Source organism: Mesoplodon densirostris, chromosome 3, assembly GCF_025265405.1.
Source record: "Mesoplodon densirostris isolate mMesDen1 chromosome 3, mMesDen1 primary haplotype, whole genome shotgun sequence".
NCBI lineage: Eukaryota > Metazoa > Chordata > Mammalia > Artiodactyla > Ziphiidae > Mesoplodon > Mesoplodon densirostris.
This window is the reverse complement of record NC_082663.1, coordinates 114,762,737-114,790,665: the sequence shown is the minus strand read 5'-3', so window position 1 is coordinate 114,790,665 and position 27,929 is coordinate 114,762,737. Positions and strand designations below refer to the sequence as shown.

At 43.5% G+C, this 27,929-nt stretch overlaps 1 protein-coding gene and 1 long non-coding RNA gene across 4 annotated transcripts; one reads left to right on the top strand and one right to left on the bottom strand.

The window, feature by feature from the left end:
- Positions 1-258: 258 nt before the first annotated feature.
- On the bottom strand, positions 259-26,277 carry TXNDC15 (thioredoxin domain containing 15). 3 transcript variants are annotated; one of them, XM_060093379.1, is made up of 5 exons: positions 25,826-26,277; positions 16,859-17,346; positions 5,924-6,087; positions 3,841-3,971; positions 259-1,687 (listed from the first exon to the last, which is right to left on the bottom strand). In XM_060093379.1, the coding sequence occupies exons 1-5, from the start codon at positions 26,055-26,057 to the stop codon at positions 1,491-1,493; spliced, it is 1,212 nt and encodes a 403-aa protein (XP_059949362.1). In that variant the 5' UTR covers positions 26,058-26,277; the 3' UTR covers positions 259-1,490. The 3 variants fall into 3 exon arrangements, with proteins under 3 accessions (XP_059949362.1, XP_059949363.1, XP_059949364.1); XM_060093380.1 differs by having other exon boundaries at positions 25,970-26,275; XM_060093381.1 differs by lacking the exon at positions 25,826-26,277 and adding an exon at positions 18,196-18,244.
- Positions 25,452-27,929, top strand: LOC132486347 (uncharacterized). Its single transcript, XR_009531481.1, has 3 exons — positions 25,452-25,770; positions 26,985-27,079; positions 27,476-27,929. It is a non-coding gene; the product is annotated as an uncharacterized LOC132486347 (long non-coding RNA).

The following is a 27,929-nucleotide window of genomic DNA, read 5'->3' as shown; positions in this document are numbered from 1 at the left end:
GAGAAAGACTGGAGTGATAGGCATACGATGGTTGCCTGAGCCATGGCAGAGAGGCAGGACTGGGTACCAACCCACATAGAGGCTCTGGAGTCAGAATGCTTAGGTCTGAAGCTGGGTTCCACGACTGGAAGCTGTATAACCAAAAGCAAGTTATTTAGGGCCTCATTTACTCAGAGTGGTGTCAATCTCAGAGGGCTATTGTACAGATAAATGAAATGGTGTATGTCAAGCACCTCAAACAGTAGCTGGCACACAAAGTCATATTCAAATGTTGGTTATTATTATAAGAGATGGAATAACTAGAGGTTTCTTATACGTACAGATAAACATACACGTGAAGGTTCAAATCCCAGCTTCATCAATGTACTGTGTATGTAACCTAGGTAAGTTATTTAACCTCAATATGCCTGTTTGCTCATTTGTAAAATGGAAATAATAATGGTACTGTTCTGAGCTATGGTCCCCTCCTGCCAGTGACTACCCCAGCCAGAGCTGTCCACAGCATGACACATAACATTGTAAACTCTCAACCAATGTTACACTCTGAGAAGGAGACTCATCTAAGGTTCTATTTTCATAGAATTTAGGATGCCTTATGAACTATTCTATCTAAAGCTCTGGAAATGATCAGTATAAAAGTAGTTTATCATTATGTAGTCAGCTGTCATATCTGAATTTAAGGGATCTTTTAGAAACAGCTTTTCAAAAAGTTTATGTAAACTACATGTTATCTCTTTTTTACATGTATCCTAAACTAGACTAGAATCAACTTGTGGGCAACAACAGTACTTTATATTTCTTTTGACTCTCACTAAACGTAGCACAATTCCAAGAACATTTTAAGGTTTAATTAGTACATGCTGATTAATATCTGCCTTACCCAGAAACAACTTCTTAAACCACTTCAAATGCTTTCAGTGAAATCAGAGATCATGAACACCAAGGTATTTGACTCTATTTTCCCATTGGTTGCTACTTGAAAGGGCACACTTATTGATCCTAATTATTCTTCCCATAAAAGAACACTTTCCTGCTTACTGACTCTGGGAGAGAAATGGCAAATGAATAGAAAACCAACTTTCTTAGACATATACAAGAAATCAAGAGTTTTCTAAAACTATAATCTGAAAGTCCTATTTCTGCTTCTATATAGTAAGCATACTGTCATTCTACTCACTATTCCACCAGAATACATCTTCACATGTCAAACTGGATTACTCCCTTAAGTACTGGGTAATGTTCAAGTAGTAAAAACAAGAATTTTTACTGAATGTTATGGAATATTTTTGCATTTGCTTATTACAATACTAGTTAGAAACACCAGTTTATAATTTTTTTACACATTCAATAGTTCAACAAACACATGATTCTTTCAATCTGACTGAAGTTGTAAGTCAGCGCTTCACTGGAGAAAATGTATGAAATTGCAGCATTAATTTCTGAAATGAAGGATTGAAATTCTTCTTTCCAACTCTCCTTTGAGTCTATCACTACTCCGCATGTTCCTGCTCTTGTCCTGGAATTAGCCATCGAATACTCTCAGTTCGAACGGTAGCATACATAATAAAACTAATTAAAAAGAATAAGGAAAATACAAGCAACCAGTCTACATTTTTTATCAAAGTGCTGGGAAGAGGACCTATTTGGTCAGCTTGAGTTACCACCACATTTTTCTTGGCTTCTATACCTGAAAGAGAAATCAGTTGTTTCAAATGAGATAGAAAACATACCCGCTACAGAATTTTCTTAAGTATTCTGCATGGTATGCAAAATGATATGCAGTCTTAAAATAAACACCACAGCTAGTATATCTGGGGTGGGTTTCACTTGCCTGTCAGTGTAATCTGTAACTTGCCCTTCTCCCCACCACATAAAAGGAGCAGGAATCCATTCAGCTGTTCAAAGCTAAAACACTAGAATTTCCGTGAACTCACCAGAAAGGTCTTAGTCAGTGCACTCTATGAGTTGTCTTTTGTTCTCTTTCAAGACCAATGTTCAACAACTAGTAAAGCTATTCTCAGGAGTCTACAGAATGTTTTCACAGGGTAAGTAATGCTAAATTCAAAATGCTTTTTATTTTTTTTTTATTTTTTTTTTTTTTGCGGTATGCGGGCCTCTCACTGTTGTGGCCTCCCCCGCTGCGGAGCACAGGCTCCGGACGCACAGGCTCCGGACGCGCAGGCTCAGCGGCCATGGCTCACGGGCCCAGCCGCTCCGCGGCATATGGGATTCTCCCAGACCGGGGCACGAACCCGCATCCCCTGCATCGGCAGGCGGACTCTCAACCACTTGCGCCACCAGGGAGGCCCCAAAATGCTTTTTAAATAATTTACTGAAAGAATTGTTAGGGGACTTCCCTGGCAGTCCAGTGGTTAAGACTCCACACTTCCACTGCAGGGTGCGGGTTCATTCCCTGGTCAGGGAACTAAGATCCCGCATGCCATGTGGCACGGCCAAAAAAAAAAAAAAGGGGGGGGGGGCTTCCCTGGTGGTGCAGTGGTTGAGAGTCCACCTGCCGATGCAGGGGACACGGGTTCATGCCCCGGTCCGGGAGGATCCCACATGCCGCGGAGCAGCTAGGCCCGTGAGCCATGGCCACTGAGCCTGCGCATCCGGAGCCTGTGCTCCGCAAAGGGAGAGGCCACAACAGTGAGAGGCCCGTGTACCGGAAAAAAAAAAAAAAAAAAGAGTTAAGCTGAGCTCATTTAAAAAAAAAAAAAAAGGAATTGTTAGAACAACTAACCACCACTGGGATCAGTGATTACCAAAGATGCTGTGACTCATAGATTTCATTTGGTTCTAAGTTTTCTGAGAGCACTGAGCAAAATGGCTCCCCCTGTCCATATCAATCTAAATGACAACCAGGGGTCCAGGACAAGACTTGGAATAACTAACTACCTGGTAAGAAGCCTTTTACTCCTATGAGGTAACTCAGTTCTTTGTTCTTCTGTGTTAGATATAAGTCATTACATGCAGCTAAGAATATATGGAAGGTATGTATAATTTTTATTTACTTCCAGTGAGTATACTTCAGGAAGAAGAGGGGTGCTCATAACTGAGGCATTAAAGCTTTTGAGGAATGAATTTTCCATCAAAGGAAATTTCATCAATGTACAGTGCTCAAATTTTTACAGGATAAAAATAAGGCCCTACGTTTTGGCAAATATTAAGGAATTAAAATAGCATCTACAAATGAATTAATAAATAGAACTCTATACAGCAACAAACATGAATAAAACACAACCATACACAACAATGCACATGAATCCCATAAACATAATGGTCAGTGAAATCAGCCAGACATGGAAGGATCCATACTGTACGTCTCCATTAATATAAAAGTCAAAAACAAGGAACGCTACACTGTGGTGTTAGGAGTGAAGATGGTGGTTATCCTTGGGGAGGACAGGAGTGATAGTGCTGAAAGGGGACTGGTGATGTTCTCTTTCTGAGTACTGGTTACTCAGGGTGTTCACTCTGTGAAAATTCAATGCCACGTACACTAGTGGTTGATGCATATTTTTGTGTAAATACTATACTTAAATGAATAATGTATGTAAAACAGTATCTAGAGGTATATAGTATGTGAATATTATCTCAATAAAGCTGTTATATTTTTCTAAAGGTATCTATAATTATATTAGTATTACCTCTTCATGTTAAGCTTGCCACTAACTGGGAGACATTTAACAGGATCTTAACATTTCATTAGAAAAGAAGTTTTATATCCTAAAGCCAATCTTGAATCCTTCACTTAAGGATAATACTGTAGCAGATCCGACCCACAGAAGGCACATTCCTCCAGCAATAAAATGTCTTCTTCTACAGTGTTCTACATACCTGTCTGGTTAAAAATGAAGATCTTCAGCGTTTCCAATGTTCGGTCTGTATGATTAAATCTAGCCATTGGTTTAGCCCCTTGAAATAACAAGATGTTAGGAACAGCTACAGTGCCAAACCTCGTAGAAAGGCTACAAGAGAGAGAAGTCAGTCAGAAAATCTGAATTAACAGTGGGCTTCCTCACACAATTACCATATCAGAATGAATGGAAATAAATGAGGAAGGCTCAGTTTCCTGTGACCTATGGAGGCTCCTGATACTGAAACAACAGGCTTGTAGTTGCTCCTGTCAGCCTTCCTCGTGGGTCATGGTTGGGGGCATTCGTGTTCTGTTCTCTGAGTTGCTTTCTGTTACAGCATGGAGCTGCCCATGACACAATTATTCCACTAGTTCTGTTTTTAACAGCCAAAACAGATCAGACCAGAAAATTCTAATTTATGAACAAAGCACACTATGTCAATTTACCTAACAGAAGAAATTTCAGACTCTGCAGAATGCCCATCTCCAACCCTCATAAAAGATTCTACTTAACCATTTAGGTTAGTGAGTCGATGCAAAGAAATCTACAACCTAACAAACACACCAGGAAGTTCACAATTAAGGCAGGACAATTCAGAAGTAATAGGACCTGAGCAGTACTGTTTCACTTTTACAGAATACAGAGTAGTGGTATAAGCTCCAGAGTCAAAACGCTCAGGGTTCAAGCCTCAGTTCTGCCACTGAACCAGCTGTGTGACCTTTGGGAAGATTATTTAACCTTTTTAAGCCTCAGTTACCCCCAGAAGTAAAATGGTAATATTGTATGATCAGGATTTTTTCTTCTGTAAACATGCTGTAACATAAATATTAACATATGAGGCAAACACATGTCCCACGCCATACAGTAAGAGCAAGTATCCTCTAGTCTCCATAATTGAGGCACCATACCAGGCACTGAGAAGGATGCATGGAGATGAAGAAGGAACAGAGGAGATGATAAAAGCCTGCAGGGACTGGGGGGCAGCATGGGGGTTGGTATCAGACCCATAACCAAACAGCAGTAAGCAGGTGCTTGGAGCCAGCCCTGCTGGCTTGGGGGCAGTGGAGAGCCCAGTCAAAGCTGGACAATGACCTTGAATGTCCTTCCAATCAGTCTGTAACCTTGAGCCTGGCCACTGAGATCTTTCCCTGAAGGCTTTGTGGGAATTACTAATTTGTTGGGCAATTTCTTTATTCATAAACAATTTCAGGTAAACACTGGCAGTTCCATTACCCACCCTGAAAATCAGTACCTCATTTTCACCACCAACTTGACTATCTTCCAGACTTTCCAAATTTATTCACACACAACCTCCTTGTGACCTGCTAATAAGCAGCATCTGACTTAGAGGAGGAGGGGACTACACAGTTTATAACCCCAGGCACAGTCACAGGGGAAATATACAACATCTGCACAAAGTTCTTTGTAACTTACCTTACTGAACATTCAGAAAAGACAAAACCCCACTGAACAATATGAAAGAATATGAAGCAAGGGTAGATGTAGTTCAAAGGCCTAAAATAATTCGTCAAATTTATTGAATGTCTACTAAGAACACGCATGCAAGAATAAATGTAAGCATGAAGAAAGAAAAGGAAGGAGGGAAAGAATGAAAGAAAAAAACAAAAAGGGAAGAAAGAAATCCTTAGTAGACATAAAACGGGTGCCGAGAGTTAGGCTGCCAGGGTGGGAACCTAAGCTACAGATGAAAGTCACAAAGGAAGACCGTACTTAGGATGATAATTTTGCTAATTCAGTCTGGCCCGGACCCTGAAACGTCCTCTGCCCCCACCCCTGCCATCAGGCAGAGCCATCACTGAATTCCACCATGCAGAGAACAGTCTTACTTCTCAAGGGCCCTCCAGAAAGTCTCCCTCGGGAATGTGACAGTCCTCACTAGTCACACTGAGGGAGTCACACTCCCTCAGTTCCATTTCAAAGCTCAAGTCATACCTACCTCCTCTGCTCCTAACTTAACTGATTACGACCTCCAAGTAACTGCAACCAGCATCCAACAGGATGAGGCAGAAACCCCACTAAGGGAAGATACTAAGGGAAGATACCTGCTGTGCTGAGATGCATCCAGTGCCAAAAAGTGAAGAGCTGGAAACGCCCGGGGCAGAGAGTTAAAATGAGGGGCCAAACTGGCAGAAAATCGGCACCAAGGGGTGTAAAACAGGACTAGAGTGCAGTCACTACCGTTTGGGTTGAGAAAATCCATAAGGTCCTGTGGCAAAAGAAACAAAGTGTTCCAGTCAGCGGTACAGGATGTGCACTTTTTCTGGAAGGATACACAAGACACAGGAACCACTGCTGCCATCAAGGGAGAGGAGGTAGGGGCAGGGACGGGAGGGAGACAGTAGGGCAGCTCCCGAAGAGCCTTCTGGATCGGAACCACAGGGATCCATGGGTCAGCAGAAAACTACTATCAAATGACATGTTATAAACCTTCCTCCAAGGTTTCTTTTTTTTTTTAATTGAAGTATATAGTTGATTTACAATGTTGTGTTCATTTCTTTTCCATTATGGTTTATCAGAGGATATTAAATACAGTTTCCTGTGCTATACAGCAGGACGTTGTTGTTTATCCACTCTCTATGTGATAGTTTGCATCTACTAATCACAAACTCCCAGTCTATCCCTTCCCCACCCGCTTCTTCCTTGGCAACCACAAGTCTGTCCTCTATGTCTGTGAGTCTGTTTCTGTTTCCTGGATAGGTTCATTTGTGTCGTATTTCAGATTCAACACATAAGTGATATCATATGCTATTTGTCTTTCTCTTTCTGACTTACTTCACTTAGTATAATAATCTCTAGGTCCATCTATATTGCTGCAAATGGCATTATTTCATTCTTTTTTATGGCTGAGTAATAGTCCATTGTAGCTATGTACCACATCTTCTTTATCCATTCCTCTGTCAGTGGACATTTAGGCTGTTTCCATGTCTTGGCTATTGTAAATAATGCTGCTATGAACATAGGGGTGCATGTATGTTCTTTTTTTTTTTTTTTTGGCTGCACTGTGCGGCATGCAGGATCTTAGTTCCCCGACCATGAATTGAACCTGCGCCCCCTGCAGTGGAAGCGTGGAGTCTTAACCACTGGACTGCCAGGGAAGTCCCAGCATGTATTTTTTTGAATTATAGTTTTCTCTGGGTATATGCCCAGTAGTGGGATTGCTGGGTTATATGGTAGTTCTATTTTTAGTTTTTTGAGGAACCTCCATACTGTTCTCCATAGTGGCTGCACCAATTTACATTCCTACCAAGAGTGTAGGAGGGGTCCTCCTCTAAGATTTCTTAATATTACTATAGAGCAATTTTAATATTTTTCATAATTCATCAATTCATATACTAAGTACTCACAGGGTACAGGCCACGGTCCCAACTTTGGAATTCTGCATCTCATACAATCTAACAACATTATTAAAGCACTGTGGTCTCAGGCCCAAACTATCATCTCAGCAGCTCCAAGTCTGTACTAAGCAGTCAGATCCATGTATTTGACCAAAGGTGAGTTAAGTTTGAGGGTGCACCATCCCTGCCACCACCAAAACTCAGACTGCTCAAACTGCTTTCTCCTGGTCTTGTGTGTGACACCCATTAAAAGGCCACAGAGCTGAGGCACAGCATTCACCAGGCACTGAGGGGAGGGTGCAAGGCCAGTGCTGACACCTGCCTCGGAGGGGCACTCAACATACCATATGTACCCTCACTTAAAATAAGCAATCACACCTCTCAGAGCTAGGATTATTCTCTTACATAAGCAGCCTGAATTCATTCTGCTCTCTGGCTTTAACAATCTTACAGAAAATGTCAGTCACTATCCCAGTATTCTCTTTAGAATCACCATTTAGCCAACTAGCTGGAAAAGCATGGCTGGGCTGGACAAATTGATCAGCTCTCAGTCCAGAGTAAGTACTACATTCACACTCTTTGGAGGAAAAAAATCTTTTCATCAATATAACATACTTCACGGAGCTATAGAACCAAGATGGTGGAGTACAAGGATGTGATCTCACTCCCTCTTGTGAATCACAACTAACTGCTGAACAATCATCAACAGGAAGACATTGGAACTCACCAAAAAAGATACCCCACATCCAAAGACAAAGGAGAAGCCACAATGAGATGGTAGGAGGGGCGCAATCACAATAAAATCAAATCCCATAACTGCTGGGTGGGTGACTCACAGACTGGAGAACACTTGTACCACAGAAGTCCACCCACTGGAGTGAAGGTTCTGAGCCCCACATCAGGTTTCCCAACCTGGGGGTCCGGCAATGGGAGGAGGAATTCCTAGAGAATCAGGCTTCGAAGGCTGGCGGGATTTGACTGCAGGACTCTGACAGGACTGGGGGAAACAGAGACTCCACTCTTGGAGGGCACACACAAAGTAGTGTGCACATCAGGACCCAGGGGAAGGAGCAGTGACCCCAGGGGAGACTGAACCAGACCTACCTGCTAGTGTTGGAGGGTCTCGGGAAGAGGCGGGGTGGGGGTGGCTGTGGCTCACCATGGGGACAAGGACACTGGCAGCAGAAGTTCTGGGAAGTACTCCTTGGCGTGAGCCTTCCCAGAATCTGCCATTAGCCCCACCAAAGAGCAGGGTAGGCTCCAGTGTTGGGTCGCCTCAGGCCAAACAAGCAACAGGGAGGGAACCAAGCCCCATAAGCAGAAAAGCAGATTAAAGTTTTACTGAGCTCCGCCCACCAGAGCAACACCCAGCTCTACCTACCACCAGTCCCTCCCATCAGGAAATTTGCTCAAGCCTCTTAGATAGCCTCATCCACCAGAGGGCAGACAGCAGAAGCAAGAAGAACTACAATCCCGCAGCCTGTGGAACAAAAACCACATTCACAAAAAGACAGACAAGATGAAAAGGCAGAGGGCTATGTACCAGATGAAGGAACAAGATAAAACCCCAGAAAAACAACTAAGTGAAGTGGAGATAGGCAACCTTCCAGAAAAAGAATTCAGAATAATGATAGTGAAGATGATCCAGGACTCAGAAAAAGAATGGAGGCAAAGATCGAGAAGATGCAAGAAATGTTTAGCAAAGACCTAGAAGAATTAAAGAACAAATGAACAGAGATAAACAATACAATAACTGAAATGAAAACTACACTAGAAGGAATCAATAGCAGAATAACTGAGACAGAAGAATGGATAAGTGACCTGGAAGACAGAATGGTGGAATTCACTGCTGCAGAACAGAAGAAAGAAGAAATAATGAAAAGAAATGAAGACAGCCTAAGAGACCTCTGGGACAACATTAAATGCAACAACATTTGCATTATATGGGTCCTAGAAGGAGAAGGGAGAGAGAAAGGACCGAGAATATATTTTAAGAGATTATAGTCGAAAACTTCCCTAACATGGGAAAGGAAATAGCCACCCAAGTCCAGGAAGCACAGAGACTCCCATACAGGATAAACCCAAGGAGAAACATGCTGAGACACATAGTAATCAAATTGACAAAAATTAAAGACAAAGAAAAATTATTGAAAGCAGCAAGGGAAAAATGACAAATAACATACAAGGGAACTCCTATAAGGTTAACAGCTGATTTCTCAGCAGAAACTCTACAAGCCAGAAGGGAGTGGCATGATATACTTAAAGTGATGAAAGGAAAGAAACTACAGTCAAGATTACTCTACCCAGCAAGGATCTCATTCAGACTCCATGGAGAAGTCAAAAGCTTTACAGACAAGCAAAAGCTAAGAGAATTCAGCACTACCAAACCAGCTCTACAGCAAATGCTAAAGGAACTTCTCTAAGTGGGAAACACAAGAGAAGAAAAGGACCTACAAAAACAAACCCAAGGGCTTCCCTGGTGGCACAGTGGTTGAGAGTCCGCCTGCCGATGCAGGGGACACAGGTTCATACCCCGGTCCGGGAAAATCCCACATGCCATGGAGCAGCTGGGCCCATGAGCCATGGCCACTGAGCCTGTGCGTCCGGAGCCTGTGCTCCGCAATGGGAGAGGCCACAGCAGTGAGAGGCCCGCGTACCGCAAAAAAAAAAAAAAAAACCTAAACAATTAAGAAAATGGTAATAGGAACATACATATCGATAATTACCTTAAACGTGAATGGATTAAATGCTCCAACCAAAAGACAAAGGCTTGCTGAATGGATACAAAAACAAGACCCATATATATGCTGTCTACAAGAGACCCACTTCAGACCTAGGGACACATACAGACCAAAAGTGAGGGGATGGAAAAAGATATTCCATGCAAATGGAAATCAAAAGAAAGCTGGAGGGCCTCCCTGGTGGCGCAAGTGGTTGAGAGTCCGCCTGCCGATGCAGGGGATACGGGTTCGTGCCCCGGTCTGGGAGGATCCCATATGCCGCGGAGCGGCTGGGCCCGTGAGCCATGGCCGCTGAGCCTGCGCGTCCGGAGCCTGTGCTCCGCAACGGGGGAGGCCACAACAGTGAGAGGCCCGCATACCGCAAAAAAAAAAAAAAAAAAAGAAAGCTGGAGTAGCAATACTCATATCAGATAAAATAGACTTTAAAATAAAGAATGCTACAAGAGACAAGGAGGGACACTACATAATGGTCAAGGGATCAATCCAAGAAGAAGATATAACAATTATAAATATATATGCACCCAACATAGCAGCACCTCAATACACAAGGCAACTGCTAACAGCTATAAAAGAGAAAATCGACAGTAACACAATAATAGTGGGAGACTTTAACACCTCACTTACACCACTGGACAGATCATACAAAATGAAAATAAATAAGGAAAGAGAAGCTTTAAATGACACAATAGACCAGATGGATTTAATTGATATTTATAGGACATTCCATCCAAAAACAGCAGATTACACTTTCTTCTCAAGTGCGCATGGAACATTCTCCAGGATAGATCACATCTTGCGTCACAAATCAAGCCTCAGTAATTTAAGAAAATTGAGGGGCCTCCCTGGTGGCGCAAGTGGTTGAGAGTCCGCCTGCCGATGCAGGGGATACGGGTTCGTGCCCCGGTCTGGGAGGATCCCATATGCCGCGGAGCGGCTGGGCCCGTGAGCCATGGCCGCTGGGCCTGCGCATCCGGAGCCTGTGCTCCGCAACGGGAGAGGCCACAGCAGTGAGAGGCCCACATACCGCAAAAAGAAAAAAAAAAAAAAAAGAAAGAAAATTGAAATCATATCAAGCATCTTTTCTGACCACAACGCTACGAGATTAGAAATGAATTACAGGGAAAAAAACGTAAAAAACACAAACACATGGAGGCTAAACAATACATTACTAAATAACCAAGAGATCACTGAAGAAATCAAAGAGGAAATCAAAAAATACCTAGAGACAAAAGACAATGAAGACATGATGATCCAAAACCTATGGGATGCAGCAAAAGCAGTTCTAAGAGGGAAGTTTATAGCTATACTAGCCTACCTTAAGAAACAAGAAAAATCTCACATAAGCAATCTAACCTTACACCTAAAGGAACTAGAGAAAGAAGAACAGACAAAACCCAAAGTTAGCAAAAGGAAAGGAATCATAAAGATCAGAGTAAAAATAAATGAAATAGAAACAAAGAAAACAATAGCAAAGATCAATAAAACTAAAAGCTGTTTCTTTGAGAACATAAAAAAAATTGATAAACCATTAGCCAGACTCATCAAGAAAAACAGGGAGAGGACTCAAATCAATAAAATTAGAAATGAAAAAGGAGAAGTTACAACAGACACCGCAGAAATACAAAGCATCCTAAGAGACTACTACAAGCAACTCTATGCCAATAAAATGGACAACCTGGAAGAAATGGACAAATTCTTAGACAGGTATAGCCCTCCAAGACTGAACCAGGAAGAAACAGAAAATATGAACAGACCAATGACAAGTAATGAAATTGAAACTGATTAAAAATCTTCCAACAAACAAAAGTCCAGGACTTCACAGGTGAATTTTATCAAACATTTAGAGAAGAACTAACACCCATCCTTCTCAAACTCTTCCAAACAATTGCAGAGGAAGGAACACTCCCAAACTCATTCTATGAGGCCACCATCACCCTGATACCAAAACCAAAGACACTACAAAAAAATAAAACTACAGGCTAATATCACTGATGAATATACATGCAAAAATCCACAACAAAATACTAGCAAACAGAATCCAACCACACATTAAAAGGATCATACACCATGATCAAGTGGGATTTATCCCAGGGATGCAGGATTCTTCAATATACACAAATCAATCAATGTGATACACCATTTTAACAAACTGAAGGAGAAAAACCATAGGATCATCTCAATAGATGCAGAAGAAGCTTTCAACAAAATTCAACACCCATGTATGATAAAAACTCTCCAGAAGATGGGCATAGAGGGAACCTACCTCAACATAAAAAAGGCCATATATGACAAACCCACAGCAAACATCATTCTCAGTGGTGAAAAACTGAAAGCATTTCCTCTAAGATCAGGAAAACAGAAGGATGTCCACTCTTACCACTATTATTCAACGTAGTTTTGGAAGTCCTAGCCACGGCAATCAGAGAAGAAAAAGAAGTAAAAGGAATACAAATTGGAAAAGAAGAAGTAAAACTGTCACTGTTTGCAGATGACATGATACTATACACAGAGAATCCTAAAGATGCCACCAGAAAACTACTAGGGCTAATCAGTGAATTTGGTAAAGTTGCAGGATACAAAGTTAATGCACAGAAATCTCTTGCATTCCTATACACTAATGATGAAAAATCTGAAAGAGAAATTAAGGAAACACTCTCATTTACCACTGCAACAAAAAGAATAAAATACCTAGGAATAAACCTACCTAGGGAGACAAAAGACCTGTATGCAGAAAACTGTAAGACACTGATGAAAGAAATTAATGATACCAACAGATGGAGAGATACACCATGTTCTTGGATTGGAAGAATCAATATTGTGAAAATGACTATACTACCCAAAGCAATCTACAGATTCAATGCAATCCTTATCAAATTACCAATGGCATTTTTTACAGAACTAGAACAAAAAATCTTAAAATTTGTATGGAGACACAAAAGACCCCGAATAGCCAAAGCAGCCTTGAGGGAAAAAAACCGAGCTGGAGGAATCAGACTCCCTGACTTCAGACTATACTACAAAGCTACAGTAATCACAATATGGTACTGGCACAAAAACAGAAACAAAGATCAATGGAACAAGACAGAAAGCACAGAGATAAACCCATACACCTATGGTCAACTAATCTATGACAAAGGAGGCAAGGATATACAATGGAGAAAAGACGGTCTCTTCAATAAGTGGTGCTGGGAAAACTGGACAGCTACATGTAAAAGAATGAAATTAGAACACTCCCTAACACCATACACAAAAATAAACTCAAAATGGATTAGAGACCTAAATGTAAGACCAGACACTATAAAACTCTTAGAGGAAAACATAGGAAGAACACTCTTTGACATAAATCACAGCAAGATCTTTTTTGATCCACCTCCTAGAGTAATGGAAATAAAAACAAAAATAAACAAATGGGACCTAATGAAACTTAAAAGCTTTTGCACAGCAAAGGAAACCATAAACAAGATGAAAAGACAACCCACAGAATGGGAGAAAATATTTGCAAACTAATCAACAGACAAAGGATTAATCTCCAAAATATATAAACAGGTCAGGCAGCTCAATATTAAAAAAACAAACAACCGAATCCAAAAATGGGCAGAAGACCTAAATAGACATTTCCCCAAAGAAGACATACAGATGGCCAAGAAGCACATGAAAAGCTGCTCAACATCACTAATTATTAGAGAAATGTAAATCAAAACTACAGTGAGGTATCACTTCACACCAGTTAGAATGGGCATCATCAGAAAATCTAGAAACAATAAATGCTGGAGAGGGTGTGGAGAAAAGGGAACACTCTTGCACTGTTGGTGGGAATGTAAATTGATACAGCCACTATGGAGAACAGTATGGAGGTTCCTTAAAAAACTAAAAATAGGGGCCTCCCTGGTGGCGCAGTGGTTAAGAATCCGCCTGCCGATGCAGGGGATACGGGTTCGTGCCCCGGTCTGGGAGGATCCCATATGCCGCGGAGCGGCTGGGCCCGTGAGCCATGGCTGCTGGGCCTGCGCATCCGGAGCCTGTGCTCCGCAACGGGAGAGGCCACAACAGTGAGAGGCCCACATACCGCAAAAAGAAAAAAAAAAACAAAAAAACAAAAACTAAAAATAGAATTACCATATGATCCAGCAATCCCACTACTGGGCATATACACCAGAGAAAACTATAATTCAAAAAGACACATGTAGGTAGAACACTCTATGACATAAATCACAGCAAGATCCTTTTGGACCCACCTCCTAGAGAAATGGAAATAAAAACAAAGATAAACAAATGGGACCTAATGAAACTTCAAAGCTTTTGCACAGCAAAGGAAACCATAAACAAGACCAAAAGACAACCCTCAGAATGGGAGAAAATACTTGCAAATGAAGCAAGTGACAAAGGATTAATCTCCAAAATTTATAAACAGCTCATGCAGCTCAATAGCAAAAAAACAAACAACCCAATCCAAAAATGGGCAGAAGACTTAAATAGACATTTCTCCAAAGAAGATATACAGACTGCCAACAAACACATGAAAGAATGCTCAACATCATTAATCATTAGAGAAATGCAAATCAAAACTACAATGAGATATCATCTCACACCAGTCAGAATGGCCATCGTCAAGAAATCTAGAAACAACAAATGCTGGAGAGGGTGTGGAGAAAAGGGAACACTCTTGCACTGCTGGTGGGAATGTGAATTGGTACAGCCACTATGGAGAACAGTATGGAGGTTCCTTAAAAAACTAAAAATAGAACTACCATATGACCCAGCAATCCCACTACTAGGCATATACCCTGAGAAAACCATAATTCAAAAAGAGACATGTACCAAAATGTTCAGTGCAGCTCTATTCACAATAGCCCGGAGCTGGAAACAACCTAAGTGTCCATCATCGGATGAATGGATAAAGAAGATGTGGCACATATATACAATGGAATATTACTCAGCCATAAAAAGAAACGAAACTGAGCTATTTGTAATGAGGTGGATAGACCTAGAGTCTGTCATACAGAGTGAAGTAAGTCAGAAAGAGAAAGACAAATACCGTATGCTAACACATATATATGGTATTTAAAAAAAAATGTCATGAAGAACCTAGGGGTAAAGCGGGAATAAAGACACGAATGGACTTGAGGATATGGGGAGGGGGAAGGGTAAGCTGTGACAAAGCAAAAGAGAGGCATGGACATATATACACTACCAAACGTAAGGTAGATAGATAGTGGGAAGCAGCCGCAGAGCACAGGGAGATCAGCTCGGTGCTTTGTGACCGCCTGGAGGGGTGGGATGGGGAGGGTGGGAGGGAGGGAGATGCATGAGGGAAGGGATGTGGGAACAGATGTATATGTATGACTGATTCACTTTGTTATAAAGCAGAAACTAAAAAAAAAAAAAAAAAAAAAAAGACACATGCACCCTAATGTTCATTGTAGCACTATTCACAACAGCCAGGTCATGGAAGCAACCTAAATGCCCATCGACAGACGAATGGATAAAGAAGATGTGGTACATATATACAATGGACTATTACTCAGCCATAAAAAGGAATGAAATTGGGTCATTTGTTGAGACGTGAACGGATCTAGAGACTGTCATACAGAGTGAAGTGAGTCACAAAGAGAAAAACAAATATCGTATATTAACGCATATATGTGGAATCTAGAAAAATGGTACAGATGAACTGGTTTGCAGGGCAGAAATTGAGACACAGATGTAGAGAACAAACGCATGGACAACAAGGGGGCAAAGCGGCGGCGGGGGTGGTGGTGGTGGTGTGATGAATTGGGCGATTGGGATTGACATGTATACACTGATGTGTATAAAACTGATGACTAATAAGAACCTGCTGTATAAAAAAAATTTAAAAAAAAACATACTTCGCAACGTAAGTGTCCATTGACAGATGAATGGATAAATAAGATGTGGCACATATATACAATGCAATATTACTCAGCCATAAAAAGAAACGAAATTGAGTTATTTGTAGTGAGGTGGATGGACCTAGAGTCTGTCATACAGAGTGAAGTTAAGTCAGAAAGAGAAAAACAAATACCATATGCTAACTCATATATATGGAATGTAAAAAAAAAAAAAAAAAAGGTTCTGAAGAACCTAGGGGCAGGACAGGAATAAAGACGCAGACATAGAGAATGGACTTTAGGACACGGGAGGGGGAAGGGTAAGCTGGGACAAAGTAAGAACAGCACTGACATATATACACTACCAAATGTATAATAGATAGCTAGTGGGAAGCAGCCGCATAGCACAGGGAGATCAGCTCGGTGCTTTGTGACCACCTAGAGGGGTGGGATAGGGAGTGTGGGAGGGATACGCAAGAGGGAGGGGATATGGGGATATATATATATATATATATGTATAGCTGATTCACTTTGTTATACAGCAGAAACTAACACAACATTGTAAAGCAATTATACTCCAGTAAAGATGTTAAAATATATATATATATGTATATATATATATATGTATAAAACATACTTCTCAGGGACATGACTAGTCTAAACAATGCTAAATTACACTTTTAGTAATTCAGATATTTTATTTTTATGCCTCCATAACAAATACCTCATTTAGAAGAAGAAGAATGCTATCATTCTGATACCAAGCACCTATCTGTTCACTGGGATTTTTATCATGAGAGTTGGTGGTGAGATTAACCCAAGGCTGACTAGGTTTAGGCCTCCTAAAAAGCATATTTGACACCAGTTATATCTCCTCCTTTTCCTACAAACATCACAGAAAGCCAGGTGAATTTTCACTGATGCAGCCATTAAATGCTATCCCACTTACAGTATGATAAAGATTATGGCTCCTCATTTGAAAGTTGATAGAGTATTAAATCGTAAAATCAATGTGCGGAAAAGGAGAAAAGCACTAAATACTTTTGTCTTACCTGTGACATATTTAAAATTTTCAGAGTGAAATTTTCTAATCCTGTCACATTTCTCTCCTCGCAGTTCACCTTCGGGGATTTCAGACTTTCGGTGGTGTTGGCGTCCTCTGTCGGTGGGGGGTCAGATTCCACCACTTCGGGCTCTGCGTAGTACTCCTCTTCTCTCTCCGGGAAGCTGGCTCCAGCGCTGTCCAGAGAGAAGAGGCTCTCCCGGGGGTTGCACCTCGAGTCCTCCTCCCCTCCAGCCCTGCAGGTGCCGCCGCTGGGCTCTGGGCTCAGTTTGTCCTCGGCTTCCCCAGGAATCACAGATAACATTACCATGTGTTCACCATCAGCGTCCAGCCCCAGCACTGCCTCGGCCTCTTCTGCAGACAGGTCCTGGCCCACTGGGTCACGGGAAGGCACCTCCTCATTCATGTACCCAGCCTCCACCTGGAATGGGTAAGCAGGCTGCTCCTCTGACCATAAGTGACCTCTTTTCTCTGCAACTAAAACATGCCATTATGTTCACAGTCACATCTAACTTCAAAATAAATGAACCCCAAAGAATTACAGTTCTCAAATATGAAATTCTCCCCTCCAGAGTAAAAAGTTACCTTCCCATTAAACTATCACAGAGCCACCCATCATTCTCTAGGTCATGAAGAAGATCACAAGGAGATACTAGATTAATGAATGTCAGGAAGTGGAAAAACACATAGCTTCATGCAAAACCTGCTGCTTGCCATGCGGATTACAAGCAAAAACATTCCACTGCAGACACCCAATTAGGAAAATATAATACAAACACTAACAATTTAGTTTCTTTGAGGAGACTATCCAAGAAAATAATGATGGCTTTATGGAAGACTCTACCATGGCAAAGCATCTTTGCACCCATTATAACAGCTCTGTGAGATGGGCAGCACAAGGGTTATCATCCCGACTTAATAGATGAGGTACAGAGAGGTTCAGTGTAATGCCCAATGGCACACAGCCAGTAAGCAGCAGAGCCAGGTCTAAGAGCGAAGTCTTCTGACTGCTACTCCAGAGCGGGCCTTACCCTCCCCACATGATACCTCGGAGGGCTGCTGGGCAACACTGCCCGAGGAATGCTACTAGAGCCAGCTCCTTCCCAGGGTGGCCTCTACAGCTGGCCTCTGCTCTCCTGCCTGCTGCCCTTGGGCTACTGCCCTCAGGAGTGCTAAAGGTGCACCAAGCAGAGCAGGGGCAGCAGCAGGGAGAAGAGGAGGATTTTCCTCTCACTTTGGAGCCACTAGATGTGGCTTGGACCAAAGGTTCAGGTAAGGGGAGAGTCCTGGGCAGTCTCATCCATCCATCCAGAGAGCTCCACTCACCTCTGTACAATGACTCCTGCCCTCCACCTCTCATGACCTCAACGACAGCCGCCAGACTCCGGGCCAGGCACTGACCAGGGGAAACGAATGAGCCCAGCTGCACTCAGACAAGCCCACCATACGGCTGGGGAGCCACCAGCTGTATAATGAGCTCTGCAGGCAAACAGCGTGTCTAGCAGAGTGTGAATGACCAACTGGCTTCAAAGCCGGGGAGGGATCTGGGAACTTCCTAAGGTATGCACATTTGTATAACGTCTCAAAGAATATCTCCACAGATGTTTGTACATTCATTCAGCAATTCAAAAACACTCTCTGGGAATTTGCTTCAGGCTAAGTGGAATAACAGGAACCAGATTTACTCTCCCTCCTGAAACAACCCAAAAAACAGCCAAATATGTGAAACAACAGTTTCAGGAGACTAGCAATGAGATAACGAAGGACAGTGAACAGGAAGCAAATGAGAAGAGCCCTACAAATGCTCTAGCTCCTCCCCTGTCTCAGGGAGGGCCCAGCTGACTTCTCCAGTTGAGATGGAACTGAGGGTCCAGAAAGACCAAGAAGCTAGAGTTTGCAGGACAGAATACTGGAGATGGGAGAGCTGCAGAAAGAGGACTCTGGAGATCTGTGGAGGGGGCCCCGCCTTGAGTATACTGGTCAGCATATGCCTGTAAGTGAACTACCCCAAGCCAGGGAAAGAACCACTCAAAGGGATTAGAGGTAACAGTACCCAGCAGCCACAGAAAGCTGGGAATAGTACCTGTCCCCACCCACTAGCCTGGGAAACCTCCTAAGTCACAGGGCACTGGGGAGAGTATGCGAAAGGGACTTGCCTCAGCAGTAGGGCCCAATTAACCCTAAAGTAAATACAGCTCTGCTTCCATCTAGCAAACCTTAAAAGTGAGAATCAAACTGTGTTCAAGTCACTTAACTGTATCCCAGAACAAAGCTCAAGAATATTTATAGGAATACTAAAATATCTAGCACTCAACCAGGTAAAATTTACTTCTGGCATCCAATCAAAGATTACCAGGCATGCAAAGAAGCAGGGAAATTCTCCTCATTATCCATAATGAGAATAATCAACCAAACCTGACCCAGAACTTGCCCAGATGTCAGAATTATTAGATGAGGCTATCAAAACAGCAATAACGGGCTTCCCTGGTGGCGCAGTGGTTGAGAGTCCGCCTGCCGATGCAGGGGACACGGGTTCGTGCCCTGGTCTGGGAAGATCCCACATGCCGCAGCTGGGCCTGTAAGCCATGGCCACTGAGCCTGCACGTCCGGAGCCTGTGCTCTGCAACGGGAGAGGCCACAACAGTGAGAGGCCCGCGTACCGCAAAAAAAAAAAAACCACAAACCACAATGAGATATCACTTCACACATGTTAGAATGGCTATTGTCAAAAAGACAAGAAATGACAAATGTTGGTATGCATGCAGACAAAGGGGAACCCTTGTGCACCATCAGTGAAAATGTAAATTGGTGCAGCCACTAAGGAAAACAGTATGGAAGTTCCTCAAAAAATAAAAATTAGAACTACCATATGGTCCAGCAATTCCACTTCTGGGCATTTATCCAAAGAAAATTAAAACACTCACTTGAAAAGGCACATGCACCCCCATGTTCACTGCAGCATTATTTACAAAAGCCAAGACATGGAAGCAATTGATGGATGCATAAAGAAAATGTGAGATATATATACATATAGTTGTATATGTGTGTGTATATATATATGTATATGTATATATATGTATATGTGTATATATATGTATATATATATATATATATATAAACTATTATTTAGCCATTTAAAAACAGGAAATCTTGCCATTTACAACAACATGGACAGACCTTGAGGGCATTATGCTAAGTGAAATAAATCAGAGAAAGACAAATACTGTATTATCTCACTTAAATGTGGAATCTAAAAACAAACAGGGCTTCCCTGGTGGCACAGTGGTTGAGAGTCCGCCTGCCGATGCAGGGGACACGGGTTCGTGCCCCGGTCCGGGAAGATCCCATATGCCACAGAGCGGCTGGGCCCATGAGCCATGGCCACTGAGCCTGCGCATCCAGAGCCTGTGCTCCGCAACGGGAGAGGCCACGACAGTGAGAGGCCCAGGTACCGCAAAAAACAAAAACAAAACAAAACAAAAAAACCCCACAAGCTCATACAGAAAACAGTTTGGTGGTTGACAGAGGTGGTGGGTAGAGGGTGGGCAAAATGGGTGAAGATGGTCAAAAAGTACAAACTTCCAGTTATAAAATAAGTAAGTCATGGGGATATAATGCACAGCATGGTAACTATAGTTAATTATACTATATTGTATATTTGAAAGTTGCTAAGAGAGTAGTAAATCTTAAAAGGTCTCATCCAAAGAAAAAAATTTTATAACTGTGTGATGGTGGATTTTAACCAGACTTATTGTGGTGATCATTTTACAATATATATATATCAGATGATTATGTTGTACAACTGAAACTATTATAATGTTATATATCAATTATATCTCAATAATAATTTTTTAAAAGACCCAAATTATACTTCTAGTCATGAAAATTACAAGGTCTGAGATGAAAACTGCACTGGATGGGATTCATAGCAGATTAGACATTACAAAAGAAAAGAGTAGTTAACTTAAGGCATAGCAATAGAACCCATACAAAATGAAAAACACAATGAAAAAATGAATCCCCCCCCAAATTAAGAGTGACGGTGAGCTGTGGGACAATTTCAAGTGGTCTCATGTACAGATAATTGGAGTACCCAAAAGAGAGAAGTAAATGGGGGAAAACAGAAAAAGTAATTGAAGAAACAATAACCGAAAACTTTACAAACCTGATGAAAACTATAAATCCATAGATCCAAGAAGCTCAACAAACTACACCAAGATACATCATAATCAAACTGATCAAAACCAGTGACAAAGAAAAAATCTTAAAAGCAGACAGAGAAAAAAGACACGCTATGTATAGAGGAACAAAGATAAGGATGACAGCAGATTTCCCACTGGAAACAATGCAAGCAAGAAGAGCAGCATCTTTAAGGGACTGAAAGGAAAAAAACTATAAACCTAGAATTCTATACCCAGCAAAAATATCTTTCAAAAACAAAGGCAAAATAAATACGTTTTCAGACCTACAAAAGCTGAAACAACTCATAACCAGCAGACCTACATGACAAGAATCTGAAATGAACTTCTTCAGGCAACAGAAAAATGATACCAGATGGAAATGTGGATCCACACAAAAGAATGAACAGCACCAGAAATGGTAACTACATAAATAAATATATACAATTCTTTCTGAAAGTCTAGCTCTGAAGGGGAAAAGAAAGACCTAGTAGTTGTTATGGGCAGGCAGGGGGCTAAGGGAAATTTTCGTTTTGGTTTTTAGGACACAGGAGAAATTTAAGGATATATACAGCTCATGGGAAAGTGAGTAAGCAGGGAGAGGTGACAATACAGGTTAGAGAGGGCAGAGTACAGGGCTTGAGAAGCAAGATAGGTCCTTGACAGAATAGGACCTATGACCTAGAGAAGGGGCTGGGTGCCTGGGCAAAGAGCTCTGTCAATGGGGTGCGGATGGCAGTCTTTCTGTAGCCTTTGGTTGATAAACATGTACTGCTTGTATAATCATAAGTAAAAACAAACAAACATGTTTACTAGATTGTCCTTAAGACAGAGCAGAAAATGAAGCCAGAGAGGCTAAAAGTCTGGAGAAGAACAAAGGGTGCCAGATTTCAGAACCAACTCTACTCCCAAATGCACCAGCTCTGCAGAGATCTTCTCTCTCTGAACCTAATCAACATTCTAGGTCCTCTAAAGTAAATGGAGAATGCCAATATCCTAAAAGAATCTCAAGAGAAAAAAATCAGGGCACAAAATAGAATCTGGTTCTTCTGATCAGCTTCATGTAAAACTGGATAGATGTCCCTTACAGAAAATCAAAAGGAAGTCTGAGTGATGCAGAGAGCTAGAATTTTGAGTCAGGAGTGTTGTTTTTCCCTCCTGTGAAGATATTTAAGTAGAGAGGACAAATTAGGAACAAAACAAAAATTCTCACACCCTCAGGTACCATTTTTTTTCATTTAAGCATTGGCAAGAAAGGAAACATTGAATTATTCCACTCTAAGAAATGACCTACCATGTGAGAGCCATTGAACCCTCCCATGGTAATGCGCCTTTTAAAAAAGATTGCTGGGCTTCCCTGGTGGCGCAGTGGTTGAGAGTCCGCCTGCCGATGCAGGGGACGCGGGTTCATGCCCCGGTCCGGGAAGATCCCACATGCTGCGGAGCGGTTGGGTCCGTGAGCCATGGCCGCTGAGCCTGCGCGTCCGGAGCCTGTGCTCCGCAATGGGAGAGGCCACAACAGTGAGAGGCCCGCGTACCGCAAAAAATAAAAATAAAAATAAAAATAAATAAAAAAGATTTCTTCTCAATGTCAATAATCTGATTATAGTTTGAGCCATGCATAAAGTGGAAATTACTGCACTATTGGCAGCAAGGAATATGTTTGGAGAACAGGGGCGAGGGCACCACTCCAGCTCTGCCAAGGAGCCCTAGCCTGGGTCAGCTCCTTCATACCCTTCCAGTTGTTCTCAAAAGACTCTCTACCAGCCACAGGTTTTTTTTCATAATGGCTTCTGTGTCAGGGGAGCCAACTGGGGAGGACCAAAAACAGCTGGGGGTTAGAGGGGCAGCAACCCATACTTTCCATAGGAAATTTTCAATGTGTGCATCTAACAAATGGAGAAAATACCACTGAAATGCAGACATTCATAAGGCTACTATGCAGATTAAATGAGAAAAGACGTATATGGTCCCTGGCACATGGTAAGCACTCCGTAAATGGCTACAGTGATGGTGATGATGATGATGATGATGATAATGGTTATGACTGATGTTTACAAGTCAAAGAGATGGACGGGAACCACAACTAGGTCCTATTAATTCCTCTGCTAAATACACTCTGGATCCATTCACTTCTCCCAACCCACTCACACCCCTCAGCCCAGGCCACAGTCATCTCTCACTTGGACAACTGCTGCAATCACCAAAATGGTCTTCCTGGTTGGCCCCCTACCCCCTCTCCAAATCCTTCTCCTCACAGCATCCAAGTGAAACTGAAAGTCAAAGGCAAATGTGATCATGTCACTCCCCTGCTAAAACCCTTTCAATGGCTTCCCCCTACCCTGTAAATGAATCCATGCTCTGTAGCATGACTACCAGGCCCCAGGTGATAAGACCTCTGTCCATACTCCCAACAGGTGCCACTAGACATTTCTGGTCCCTGATCACTCACACCCTCCTCCCCCTACATCAGAACTGTCCTGAGGGCTGTTTCTCTGCCAGGAGCCCTCCCTCCACTCCCTCTCTTCTTCTGGCTAATCTGACACATCCTTCAGATCTCACCCTAAACTTCACCTCTGTAAGGTGAACTTCACCCTCCTAGACCCTCATACCAGAAGGGTCTCCCATTACAGCACTCCATAATGCCTTGGGGCTCTCCTTGAAGCATTTTCCACTCTTGTGGAAAATTTACTTCACTATTTGTGGTCATTTAATGCCTGCCTTCCCCATCAGACAGGAGGGTGGGCATATTTCTCTACTTGCTCTCCACTGCACCCAGAGTGCCTAACAGAGCATATGGCATATGACAGGTGCTCAGTCAGAATCTGCTAGTTGACTGTCTAGTGAAGACAGGTGTGGGGTGTTGAAGTCCGGGGTTGGCACCCGTTCCTTGACACCTGGACAGCACTGCCATCTCCAGTTGCTAATTTGCCAGTGGTATCTTCTGCAGAAAAAAAGCCTTGGATTTTCAGCCACCCCCAAAAGGAACCAGCTGGTGAAGCTTCCTCAGTCCTCACCCCATTCACGGCCTGGCCATGATGACCAGTGACCCACCCCATGGCTGGTGTTATCCTCAGGTCTGTATGAAGTGACCCTCCCTGCCAGGTAGGCTCACAATGACTGCCGAATCAGCCAGGGTTCTGCCAGGAAACAGCACATGCAACTTGGACAATTGGAGGAGAACTTAATAAAGGTACCTCCAACATGTGAGCTGGGTGTAGAGAAACCAAAAGCAATGGTAAGGAATCCCAGGGTCAATAACAGCAGAGGGGGAGCCAGTTACCACTCATAGACCTTAAGAGTCCAGAGGCAAAAAAAAAAAAAGAGTCCAGAGGCAGAAGCCTTGAAACAGAGAGGACAGCCTTCTAGAAGCCCTAACTTTCAGTGGAGGGACACAGCCAACCTGCGATATCCCCAAGGGAGGGAGCTGAGAGAATCAATACCCTGACCTCACTCTCCCTTCATGTCAACACAACAGAAGCCAGAAGACAGAAGAGCCAGCTGTTTATTCCATACAGGACAGCTACTCAGGGCACCGAGCAGGGTGGAGAAGGCTGAAGAATGATCTGAGAGACAAACAGAAGATACCCAGCACATGCTGTCCCCTCTCTGAGGCTGGTGGTTAAGTGCAGCGACAGAGAAGTGTAGTACAGAGCTTTGACTGTGAGGTCAGGCAGACAGAGTTTTGAATTGTAGCTTCTCAACTTCTGCTGTTGGACCTTGGTAAAAGACTTAGGGGATGCTGAGTCTCAGTTTACTCATCTATCAAATGGGGACAATATCAACATACATTTCATAAGCATTTAAAGACTAAATAAGATGATGCTCAAAAAGCACTAAGCACACTGCCTGGCAGATAATGAGTGTTTTCATTACTTTTCATTACTCAGCAGAGCCAGCTGCCCTGCCTCTTTCCAGGACACGGCAGGGAAAGGAAAGACCTTTGTATTCCTGTTAAGTTTTGAATGACAAGAAAGGCCAAAGGGTCTGGACTTTAATAGGGCTCTGCGGAGTGGGGCGAAGAAGCAATGGGAATAAGGCCTCCACTCCTGGGCCCAGCCATGCCTCCAGGTGTCTGCCTGCCCCACGGAGGGACCCTGAGAGCATACTCTGGCAAGCAGCAAGTTAACCTGGGAGTCTGCTGTGTTCTTCTCATCTGTCCTTCACAGGCACCTGAGCAAGAGTGACGTCCTTACGAAAGTGGTCCAGCAGGGTGCAAAGTAAAGCGTGGGCTTTGCAGTCAGAGATACAGGCTCTGCCAATTACCAGAATCGCAAACGTAGGCAGATTACTTAGCCTCTCTGAGCTCAGCATCTTCATCTGTAAAACACGGCTACTCACGGAATCTATCTCATAGGATCGGTGGGAGGGCTAAATAAGATAATGATAGCACTATGGCTCCTAATAAGGGCACCACAGAGGTCGGCTATTCGTTATGATGATTATCATTAATAATAAAGTGCTCAGCACATGGGGGTACGCCTCAGTAAGCGCTAATACACGGTTCCTCCCGACTGAGTCACCTGCTCAGGGGCCTGAACATGGCCCGGGCATCCCGCCCCGCCGCCCCCTACCCCGGACCGCGAGCGGGGACCACCGGGGGAAGGAGGTCGGGATAACCCGGGGAGAGGCGCTCTAGGGGGCGCCAGGAAGAGGCGAGGCGCGCAGCGCGGGCCTTCGCGCAGGTAAAAGAGCGTCGCCCGGGTAGACAGCCACCTCACCGGTAAGTTCACGCACAGCCGCCCGCGCCGCCGCCCACGGCCCCAGCCCGCACTCACCCTCCTGGCCGCGGGCGGGAGGCCCCAGCACCCACAGCAGTACCTGCCACCAGCCAAGGAGCCGCATGGTGCGCGGCGGGCAGCGGCCGCACCACCCAGGCCGAAAGACAACCGGCGCACAGCGACGCGAGTCGCGCTCCTTACCGGAGGAAGGTTTGGGAAGGAGAGTTCGGGAGCGCGGGCGCGGCCCCGCGCCGCCATCTTGGCATCTGGCAGCTGCTGTGGGCGCCATCTTGGAGCCGGGCGGCCGCCTCTCGTCTCTGGCCTGTGCCGTGGGGCTCGGGGCTGTTTAGGAGCCAAGCGCCCGCAATCTCAGGTCTTTTCGAAGTTTCCTGACCCTCAGGTCCTGGGCGGGGTTCCGGCAGAAGCAATCGGGGCCGGGCGGCCGGCAGCACACCCTGCGCCCGCCCGGCGCTTCGTTCCCGGGTCAGAAAGGCCCGGAAGCGTCCTCCTGGAATGCCCCATCCAGGGTCAGATCCCTTTCCTCACCCATATTATCCTTCCCAGGTTGCCAGATAAAATACAGGATACCCAGTTAAACTTGAATTTCACATAAACAACGAATAATTTTTACTATAAGAGACCGACCGAGGCTAGGCTGCGGTAGTTTTGCTACAGTAAATTTCCTAGTGGTTCCAGGAGGATCTGACACAGTGGACAGCATGGGTGGAAGAGCCCACATTCTTGATCACTACGTTCATCTTTTGGCCAACAACCTCCCTCTCCCCCAACAGTGTAGTAGCAAATATTTTCTTCTTTATTCTCTCCCATACCCTCCATACTGGTTTTGAAGGTCATGATAAAGCCAATGGGACAGAGGATTAAGGGGATTTAGGCTTAATGAAAAGGAGGCTGATCTGACTCATCTGGACACTCCAACATGGATGCTCTGTGGTTACAACTCCTTCCTTTTTGTTATGTCCTTTTCCCTCTCTGTGTTTGTGTTTTGGTTGTTTGTTTGGGCAGATGCACTTACAGATGTTAGACTTGTTGCCTTTCGATAAATACTATATATACACTCTCTGATGGAAACTCAATAAATACAGCCAACAGAATAGAATGCGAATTTGACTGTCTCGCCACCAGGTGGCACATGCACTTATTTGCAGTGAGAAAATTGCATTCAGGTTTGAAACTTTGATTTTACTTTCGTTTCTAGGGGGTAAAAAAGTTGACATCATCCTCTTCCTTTGGCTGAGATGAACTCTATGCACCAACACCGTACAGCCTGGGGATTGTTCATACAAGAATCTGGTAATAACTGCAATTGTTCTTCACAGCTACACACCTGCACTCCTGGTGTTTTGTCCCCCTTGATAGGTTTGCCTAAATTTTTTTAATCTGTTGAGTCATGAGGACCTCTTTGTCTCTCTCCCTCCCTCTCTCTCATCAACAGACAAGTATTTACTTTCATTTAGATCACTGTGGCAAAGTGTATTTTCCAAAGCTTGCCAGAAAAATATTCCCCATCCCACATGCTGCTGTGCAACGTAATTTTGCCACTGCCCTATCAATAGGTAGAATCTAATTCCCCTCCCCTTGAATCTGGGTGGTCCTGTGATTCACATATAACCAAGAGAATGTGGCAGTGTATGAAATGATCCTGTATGACTTATGAGGTGACACAGCTTTATCTTTTTTTGCTGGAAGGTTTGCACAGGCTTTCTGAGCCACGAAGTAAGTAGATGGACTGTCCTGAGGCTGTATGCTCTGAGGAAGTCCAGACTAGCTTGCATAGGGAAGCCGTGACACTTCAAGAAGAGAGATGCCCACCATCACCAGCTGAGCCTGGCCCCATTCTGTTGCAGCTTCGGCAACCATTGGACTACTACTGCCTGAGAGACCATAGCCACAGATGCAGAGCTTGAGCTCTTTCCAAATTCCTGACCCACAGAAACAGAAATTTTAATAATAGTTCCGAAGAACACAGGGGCAGGACAGGAATAAAGATGCAGACGTAGAGAATGGACTTGAGGACAAAGGGAGGGGGAAGGGTAAGCTGGGACGAAGTGAGAGAGTGGCATGGACTTATATATACTACCAAATGTAAAATAGATAGCTAGTGGGAAGCAGCCGCATAGCACAGGGAGATCAGCTCGGTGCT

Excerpts from the sequence above, each read along its gene's own strand:
- TXNDC15 (XM_060093379.1), bottom strand. The coding sequence starts at position 26,057 with ATGGCGCCCACAGCAGCTGCCAGATGCCAAGATGGCGGCGCGGGGCCG. Across the intron at positions 3,972-5,923 it reads GATGCATCTCAGCACAGCAG|CCTTTCTACGAGGTTTGGCA; the intron begins GTATCTTCCCTT and ends TCTCTCTTGTAG. Across the intron at positions 1,688-3,840 it reads CTTCATTTTTAACCAGACAG|GTATAGAAGCCAAGAAAAAT; the intron begins GTATGTAGAACA and ends TTTCTCTTTCAG.